At 46.2% G+C, this 9,403-nt stretch overlaps 2 protein-coding genes across 3 annotated transcripts in view; one reads left to right on the top strand and one right to left on the bottom strand.

The window, feature by feature from the left end:
- The window catches only part of SMAGP (small cell adhesion glycoprotein), a 26,252-nt gene extending 22,266 nt beyond the window's left edge, over positions 1–3,986 (top strand). The window contains exons 3-4 of the mRNA XM_010857841.1: positions 1,935–2,015; positions 2,677–3,986. Of these exons, the coding sequence (XP_010856143.1) occupies positions 1,935–2,015; positions 2,677–2,855 (260 nt within the window). The 3' untranslated portion in view covers positions 2,856–3,986. The remainder of the gene's footprint in view (positions 1–1,934; positions 2,016–2,676) is intronic.
- A 517-nt stretch (positions 3,987–4,503) lies between these two features.
- On the bottom strand, positions 4,504–8,772 carry DAZAP2 (DAZ associated protein 2). Of its 2 annotated transcripts, none has more exons than XM_010857842.1 (4): positions 8,663–8,772; positions 7,542–7,660; positions 6,877–7,122; positions 4,504–5,944 (listed from the first exon to the last, which is right to left on the bottom strand). In XM_010857842.1, exons 1-4 carry the CDS (start codon positions 8,673–8,675, stop codon positions 5,816–5,818), a joined length of 507 nt encoding a protein of 168 aa, XP_010856144.1. In that variant the 5' UTR covers positions 8,676–8,772; the 3' UTR covers positions 4,504–5,815. The 2 variants fall into 2 exon arrangements, with proteins under 2 accessions (XP_010856144.1, XP_010856145.1); XM_010857843.1 differs by having other exon boundaries at positions 4,507–5,944; positions 6,954–7,122; positions 8,663–8,766.
- Positions 8,773–9,403: the final 631 nt, after the last annotated feature.

Genomic DNA, 9,403 nt, shown 5'->3' with positions numbered 1-9,403 from the left:
CAACTTCAGCTTCTTCAGCATTACTGGTTGGGGCATAGACTTGGATTACTGTGATATTAAATGGTTTGCCTTGGAAACAAACAGAGATCATCCTGTCATTTTTGAGATTGCATCCAAGTACTACATTTTGGTCTCTTTTGTTGACCATGATGGCTACTCCATTTCTTCTAAGGGATTCCTGCCCACAGTAGTAGATATAATGGTCATCTGAGTTAAATTCACCCATTCCAGTCCATTTTAGTTTGCTGATTCCTAGAATGTCGACGTTCACTCTTGCCATCTCCTGTTTGACCACTTCCAATTTGCCTTGATTCATGGACCTGACATTCCAGGTTCCTATGCAATATTGCTCCTTACAGCATCAGACCTTGCTTCTATCACCAGTCCCATCCACAGCTGGGTGGTGTTTTTGCTTTGGCTCCATCCCTTCATTCTTTCTGGAGTTATTTCTCCACTGATCTCCAGTAGCATACTGGGCACCTACTGACCTGGGGAGTTCATCTTTCAGTATCCTATCACTTTGCCTTTTCATACTGTTCATGGGGTTCTCAAGGCAAGAATACTGAAGTGGTTTGCCATTCCCTTCTCCAGTGGACCACATTCTGTCAGACGTCTCCACCATGACCCGCCCGTCTTGGGTGGCCCCACATGGCATGGCTTAGTTTCATTGAGTTAGACAAGGCTGTGGTCTGTGTGATTAGATTGACTAGTTTTCTGTGATTATGGTTTCAGTGTGTCTGCCCTCTGATGCCTCTCGCTACACCTAACCGTCTTACTTGGGTTTCTCTTACCTTGGACGTGGGGTATCTCTTCATGGCTGCTCCAGCAAAGCGCAGCCGCTGCTCCTTACCTTGGACGAGGGGTATCTCCTCACAGCTGCCCCTCCTGACCTTGAACGTGAAGTAGCCCTCCAGCGCCCGCGCAGCCACTGCTTCTTGAACCCGGGGATCAAGCCAGTCTCTTAAGTCTCTTGCATTGGCAGGCGAGTTCTTTAGCACTAGCGCCACCTGGGGAGCACCTACAGTAAAATGCTGACTAGGAGAAAACTGAAAGGCTTCCTGACTTCTTATGGAAACGGAAGCCTGGGTAGTGACTTTTTAGAAGTGGGACTTACAGGCTCTGAAGGACAGATAGACCAATATAGCAGGAGGAGGTATGGGATATATTTTAGGATAGGAGAGGCCCTTATTTCAAAAACTTTGAAATTGCAAGGCCTACTCTGAAAGTGAAGAAAAGGGTTTTAATGAGGGAAGGAGAAATGTTTCATTATTTAAACAAAATGTTTACAAAGAGTTTGTAAGAACATTAAAGAAATGCATGTGCTCTATAATATAAATACACATACACGTATATGCATTCATTATTTGATCTCATTTATGTAAACATGTATATTCCTAACAATAACATACCCTATTGAATTACTACATGTCACAACAACCCTATAAAGTAGGTACTGTTATCACCAGTTTGCAAATGCACAGATGGGTTAGGTAGTTTTCCAAAAATGACACAGCTAGTGAAAGATAGAGTTCAGATTTGAACCTTGCGGGTATATATGTATATATGTTTGTATGTGTGTATTTTTTTTTTGCCAGGCAGTGCAATTTATAGAGTCTTAGTTCCCTGACCAGGGATCAAACCCCCGGGCCCTCAGCAGTGCAAATGCAGAGTCCTAACCACTGTACCACTAGGAGATTCTAGAGCCCATACTCTTAACTACTATGTTAGACAGAGAGGAATCTATCAAAATGTTCATTGTGGTGGTTTGTTTTCTCCTTTGTTCTCCAGGTTTTTCTATACAGATATCCTATAAGAGTTAAATGATGAAAGTTTGAATAGGGCAGAAGTGGGGGTGGTGAAATTGAAGGATAAATATGTGTTTTAGAACAAAAGAATCCACCCTATTTCCTTTTCCACTTTGTTAAATTTTCCAGAAGAACTGATGGCTACCACAATTCTACAGGCCACTGAGGCCCTGTCTCCGGAAGCTGAAGCCAGCACAGCTCTCATTGCAGGTAACAAAGACTCTGAGTCAAATCCAAGGGGCCTTCTGAGCTCAGGGGCCCTCTTGCTCCAAAGACAGCCAAGAAACCAATGTGATGGATTAAGATTCTCCCTGTACAGAACAGCACCACAAACTAGAGACCAAATCTATTAGTGGGTTCACTTTGGCATGTAAGTTATGTTACACACATAGAGGCTTCACATCAGAGGCACTGCCAGTAATTGAGAGGTTGGGAGATGGCCACAAATAGATGCACTGCCTATGGATGCTGCAGTCGGGTGTGGGGGTAGGGATGAGGACGTGTGTGGTTTGTTGAGTGGTGAGAGAGGATGGGAGGGGTCAGAAACCCCTACAGGAGGCTATGGATTTAAAAACTCTTCCTGTTGGGATAAGCGATTTCCTGTTTCCCTCCTTCCGTTTCTATCATAATCATCAGGAACTAGTTGAGCAGGAGTTCATTTTGACAGAAATCAAAAGTCCTTAAGCCCAAGGAGACTCTGGATATCATGTGCTGAGGAAGTTGGGCTTGGTGGGAGAATATGGACTTAGACGCTAGTTAACAGCATGAGGCTCCTCGTTACGAGTGAGGGAATCGTCTAAAGCAGGGGACCCCGTGAGTTACTGAGACGCCCGAATCCTGAAACGTCTGCATTTTCCCTCTCCTTTCCAAGTTGTTATCACCGTGGTCTTCCTCACCCTGCTCTCAGTCGTGATCTTGATCTTCTTTTACCTGTACAAGAACAAAGGCAGCTACGTCACCTACGAACCCGCAGATGGCGAGCCCGGCGCCGTTGTCCTGATGGAGAATGACTCAGCCAAGGGCAGAGAAAAGGAAGAATATTTCATCTAATGGTTCCCAGGCCCCCAGGAGCTTATCCAGGTTCCAGTGCTATCACACTATTTATTAGGTTAAAGTTTTACCTGAAACCGGTGAGAAGCGTTGATTGATATGGGTAGACCTGAGCTCCTTCCAGGACATGGGCCTAAATGCCAGCATCACCGACACCATGGACCGGGGACACAAAGCTAGCTGCTCACGCCTCTAGCCAGGCCTCTGTCACTCAGCTTCTGACTGATGAGTGAGATGGTGCTGGGCTGGCAACACTGGAGTGCATGCCCAGGCATCTTCACTTTTTCACAGGTTGAAGGGAAGAAGAGAGTTGGGGGTCACTGGATGCTCCTCTGTCCCTTACCTGGTCACCGAGTGACAAGCCAAGTGGAAGTAGTATCCTCAGTTCTTCCCAGAGGCAGAGCACAAGGAAAGGCTGGGCCAGGAAACTGTGGAGACCTCCCTCCTGATGAACATGCCACGTCCCTTAATCTGAGCCCTTCCTTTCCTTATCCCCCAACGATCCAGATATATGCTATTTTTATCGGAATTAAAATTGTTTATTGATACAGAAATCAGATTCTCATGTGCAAAAAAATCACCATCTTTATACTTCAACTTATCTTTGCTGGAACTTTTGTGACAGTTTGCTCTGTCGTTTTTGTTCAGCCTCTCAATCATGTCCGACCCTTTGTGACCCCATGAACTGCAGCATGCCAGGCTTCCCTGTCCTCTATTGCCCAGAGTTTGCTCAAGTTCATGTCCATTTTTTGCTTACTCAACTCTTACCTGTGTCCTCTCCCAAGCAAAGGGGGCCCCAGGAAGTTTCAGAAGTTCCCAGAACAATCTCACGTTTGCAGCAGAGATGGTCCTGGGAAGTTTGTCCTAGAAGAGGATCATTAGAAATAGACCCTGGGAGATGAGTTGTTTAGCCTCCATCCTGGCAAAGGCCAGGATGTCCCTGATCCATTCTGTGTACACACAGAGGGAACAAGGAACAACCTGTGACTTTTCCCACCAGTGCCCTTTCTATCTCATTTCATCCATCTCAAAATGAGGCATATTTAAAAGGTACAGCGTTTTGGTAGAAATCATTAACTCTCCATGCATTGTTTACTTTGGAATTAAACTAAACCTCCTTCAAGGTCTTAACTATATTGCGTTCATTTTTCAAGCTCAAGTCCACCCAAGGTAAGACCTAAGAGTTGAGAAATTCATCTTAGCAACTTATATTCCAGTTTTCAGCATTTCTCCAAACAGAATTTTGGAAAAACCGAAGATCACACTCAACTTACAACTTAACAAGTTGTCAAACTAAAAAAACATTTTCCTCAAGTCAAACTTAAGGGCAGGAGGAGACTCCTCCAAATGAGGAGACTCAATTGTTCCCTTATTTCTAAGTTTATGTTCTGAATTCCTCTGGCCTAATAGGCTTTTAAGAATCTGAAAGTGCTTAGGAAATAAAATGAAAAAAATCTAAAAATCTAGAATGGATCTCATAAAAATGGTCAAATCTTAGCCTTGTACTCCTGCATTTATTTCAAAGACTTCATTAAAAGAAAAAAAAAAAACAATGACAGCAACACTTATCTGAATTCTAGGTGAGATATAAAAAACGTTATATACAGAAGAGATCTAAAAAGTTGAGTAAAGAATCCTTGAAGTGAGGTGTAATGCAACTTCATCACTTTATTCAAATCTTCAAAATAGTCTTTATTCTACATTTTTAGTATAAAAAATCCACAAGTTAAGTGCACCACAGTGTAGAGAGAGACATACAACGCTGAACTTCCATAACAGTCAATGGTACAGTCAAACATCACATGTACAGAACACAAATTTAGATGAACTGAAATTATAAGATAAAATAAAATAAAATCCAATTTTAGAAAACAAAAATCAAAATATTAAGGATCCCTGAAATATTCTTAACCCTAATGAGATTTCACTGGACTCAAGTCATTTAGTAGTGAGGCATTCACAATATGACCCCATTAACCCAGCTGAGGAATTCTTGGGAGCCATAGTGGCTACATCAGACACTGACAAGAAATGGTAACCAATTTCTGATCTGCAAACTCCCCTTAATTTGGCTCCAGAGTCATCAGGCTTTTAAATGCATCCTCCTCCTTGCCCCTCAAAATTATAAACAGACTGCTGTTTACGGTAGTTTGCACTGATATCCTTTGTTAAAACAAGGTTCAGTTTTTCTGGCACCAAAACAAATTTGGGCTTGGTTCATGTCTGAAGAGAAAACCTATGAGGAGGGTCCAAAAGGCACCCTCCGCTTTTGCCTGAGATGCAAAAGCAGAAGCAATGGGTCCTGTGCTTGGGGCACAGAGGGGGTTTCAGAGGATCCTTTGTGAAAGACTAGTTAAAAGATGACAAGTGGGGGGAAGTGCAAGGAGAGAAGGAAATTAGTCTGACTGGCTTTCTGTCCTGCACCATTGATTCAATGGAGATCGGTGGGAAGGAGTGGAAGACAAGGGTTGAGGGTAGGACCAGGGGCAAAGGACGGAAAGGAAAAGGCAGACAACTAATGCGGTTCGTTTATAACAAGTAATATAAATCAAAGACTTAAAGGAGATTAAAGACCAATCAGAATAATTTGGCAACTTTAATTCTTAGGAAGATCAAAGTTCCCTCCAAACCTAATTTGATGTTTTATTACTAAAAGCAAAGACCAGTATGGTACAGTATTACTCCAGAGGAATTAAAGGAAGATCCTTAGGGCTGCTTCACCCACATTCATTTTATGAATGGATACCTCCCCTACCTCAAAATGCTTTAGGGAGGTACTGCTACCATTACATGGTTCCTTATTAAGTTTGAAAAGTGCCTGAAAGTTTGGGCACCAGAAAGACACCCCAACAACATGTGTCTAAACTGCAACTTCAGGTTAATATGACTAAAGCAGTTACATTGTGAGAAGTGCTGAAGGTATGTGATGTCTTTCCCGGCATAGAGATGGCCTTGGTTCTTCACCAGATGGTGTAGCCACCATCTGAACCACCCATGAAGAAGTTTCCCTTCCGCTGAGTTACGAGGACATTGGCTCCCTGCATGACTGCCAGCTGAGCAGCATTGGGAGGGCATCCCGGGGGAGGAGGCTGAAAGGAAAAGACAAGGTTGATTGGGCAGAGGGCAGCTATGGGAGGGAAGTGGACAAAGGTGACAAAGGACCAATCAGGAAGACGGCAGTGTGCTAACCAGTGGCATCTCAAAGAGCTATTTGGGCCACCAATCTGAGTCCAGCGGGTCTACATTCTTTGTGAGCCCAAAGATATAAACAGGAAACCCACTCATTTAAAGGGTTCTGGATCCAAAATAAAGCCTACGGATACCTTCTGAGCGTGTGTGCCTACGAAGTCCAGACTCGCAGGCATTCAGTGCAGAAAATCACTCCTATTCACATCCCAAAACATGGAGTGGGTACCAGGTCCAGGGACCTACATCACAGGGTCTGACAGTTTTCAAATGGCCCTGGATAATCTGAAGGCTCTACCTGATGACAGCATTTTCACTTCATCCCTAGCCTATGGTTATTGAGTAGATGGTCCTAGCAAGGACCATCTGGGCTCTAATTCTCATACAAAGGGGAACTGATTAATCAAGAGACATAGCTAAAATCCCTAGTATCTCTCTAAATGCAATTTAATAGGGATTATGCATTGTTTTTTTAATCATCATGGTTCCTAATACAATGCCATGCTGATGGGACATATTAAATAAATGCTTATGGAATGAATGAGGTGTGTTACTAGACTAGTATCAAAGTGAACTGGAAAAGCAGCAGGCAGGACTCCTAAGACAGGAAAACAAAGGAATCTGATAAATTCTGACATCGGTGAGTACGCCAGATGTTACTGACTGGCCATGGTTCTCCTGCCCCCTTGAGTGCTTTCTGCCTTACCACTGGACGTCAGTGATTATTACACCAATACCAGCAACTATTACCCAGGGATGATGAAAGGATGACCAGTCATTTCAGAAAGTTGAAATACACAAGGGTTGAGCTTTTTTGTGACCAAGTCATACTCACAGGAATGTTTCCAGCAGTAGCGCCAGCTCCAAATCTGGCCCCTGCATCATACCCTCCTTCCACCAGCACTGTTGAACCAGGTGGATAGATGGGACCAACTGGATAATAAGCCATGGGGATTGTGGAACCTAAAGGTCCAACAGCCACAGACTGGGCCATGGGAAGATACAGTGAGGCGCCAGGAAATGCAGCTGACATGGTGGGGACGGTGGCAGCCCCTGGGTGCACAAAGCTCGGACGATAGAGCTAGAAGAGGCAGAAGAGAAGGCAACAAGTTACTTTATGACATTCCTATTTCAGATCTCAATTTAATGAGTCAAGTCCTAATTCTCCTTGTGCAGATTACACTCTTGAGTTACACAAGTTGCCTTTCCACTGCCACTCAATATTCTCCTGGATCACTTCCTGCTATAGCTAATGTTAGGCTCAGGGAATGCAAACTCATCTTCTTAACTTCAGCCAGTGCCAAACAACATAAAACAATCAGATAATGCCTTCTCCAACCCAACAGAAATGGCTGAACTATGTCACGTTTTAAGGTGATTCATGTGAGCACTCTCTCCTGTTTGTGGAAAGTAAATAAATGTGTGGAGCCAGACTTGGCCAAGGACTGAAAACACGATCCAAGAGTATTCCATTATTTAAGTCTAGTTAACTGGAAGCACCTCTGAGTAGGCAGGTGGAGCATCAGTATAGGGTGGAGCCTGAGGAAGATGCAAGGTCTGAGGGTACACAGGGTTCCCAGGAGGCTGCACGGGGTAAGTTGGCTGCGTTGGATATTGACCTGGAAGACAAGGAGGGGAAAAAGCATGTTGTCTACCATACAGAGTCACCAAAACAAAGCAGGGCATATTGGGTAGCTAACCTAACCGGGATAAGCAAAAAGAATTTCCAAACAGACTGCCATAGAGGGCCTGATTCCTGGAGCCAAGAAAATAAGCATTCTCTTTGCACCCTTAAAGCTGAAGAAGCTGGATCCCAACTGGACATCCAGTAGCGGACTGCTATAAGGGTAAAGTCTAGCTGGGCCCAAGATCTTTTCAGAATGCAGGGCAATTCTGGGCACCCCCTCTAGCCGGTATTTCAACGGTGTGTCCCGTTTCTCTTTTGCGTGGTCTCCAAAGGTCTGGCTGTAACTGACCAAGACCTCGTGAGTAACGGTGGTTGTGGTCATCGACCTCACAGGTTCCTACTCAAGGTCGACTTCCAAATGAAAAGAGTGAGTGGTGGAAGTGAACACTGAGATCGGGGAGGGGGCTGAGGGGAATGTTCTGACACAGAAACCGGGAGACTTTCTGGCCGCCACCGAGGGTAAGGGGAAAGAGACCCCCTTCGGGCCCGACTGGCCCGCCCACCAGAGCGGCACTTGACTAGTTAAGCCCGGAGGCCTGCCTGTGGTTCCGGAGCGCGGCGCCCCGCCTCTGCCAGTTCTCCATTGGCCTACCCAAATCTCGCCTCCAGCTCCCCATTTGCTCCTACAGACGCTTATCACGACAAACCTTCTCCCCCCCACCACCAACCCACCCACCCAATAGCACCCCCCCAAACCCGAGTCCGCAGCTCCAAACTGCGCCACAGAGTTTAAGGGAGAAAGGGCCGTGAGGGAGCGAACGGCCGTAGTTCGGGGATGACGAAGGTGTCTGGCGCAGCCCCGGGCACTGCAGCTGGCTCAGGAGCGCGGCGCACCTCGCCCCAGGCCTGGCGTTCGGTGACCCTGGGCTCCGGGCCCGCTTGTTCCGGGCCAGCACTACTCCCCCCGGCGGCCTCAGCCACCCCCTGTCCTTGCCTTTGCTGTTCATGGTGGATGCGGGTCCGGCTCGGCTCGGCGTCGCGGACGGTTATTTTTTTCGTCCTCTTCCTGTTCGTAGTCACTTCCGTGTCACGTGACGATCTGTCCGCCTAGCGTCACCCGACGCCCGAGTGCCGCTGCCACCGGAAACCCCGCCCCTTCGCCCGGCCTCCGGTTGCTGGAGGGATGGCCCGCGTGATCCAGTCCTCTCCCGTAGGCCCCGCCCACCGGGTCTTGTCCTCCAACCCCTACCCTTGTCCCTCGGCTGAAGGAAAACCAAATACAGGTATTGTCTCAAAACGGGATCTTTTCTCTCTTGAACGCTCGGAGGCAGTAACATTAAACTATTCTCTGGAACCTTTTTCCACCTACGTTCAGCACCTCAAGGTCACCTCATCTTGACAGCCTTTCTACAAGGGGCATGTATGCTTGCTAAGTCTCTTCGGTCGAGTCCGACTCTGTGCGACTCTGTGGACTCTGTCCATGAGATTCTCGCCGGGCTTCCTCTGTCCGTGAGATTCTCCAGGCAAGAATACTGGAGTGGGTTGCCATTTCCCTTGGATTGAACCGGCAACTAACACACATACCCAAGGGACATAGATTCCTACAGTCTTATCTAACTGCCTGAGATGCTTCGCAGCCCTTGATCTATCACTGGTTCCCCTCACTCAAGTCTTCGCTGCCTTTCTATTCTACCGATAGGCTGTCGGTATTTTATTTCTGTGTCGCTTTCTCACC

This window comes from Bison bison, unplaced genomic scaffold, assembly GCF_000754665.1.
Source record: "Bison bison bison isolate TAMUID 2011002044 unplaced genomic scaffold, Bison_UMD1.0 scf7180017864383, whole genome shotgun sequence".
Classification (NCBI taxonomy): domain Eukaryota; kingdom Metazoa; phylum Chordata; class Mammalia; order Artiodactyla; family Bovidae; genus Bison; species Bison bison.
The sequence above is the reverse complement of the archived record's forward strand: the minus strand, read 5'-3'. Positions and strand labels throughout refer to the sequence as shown.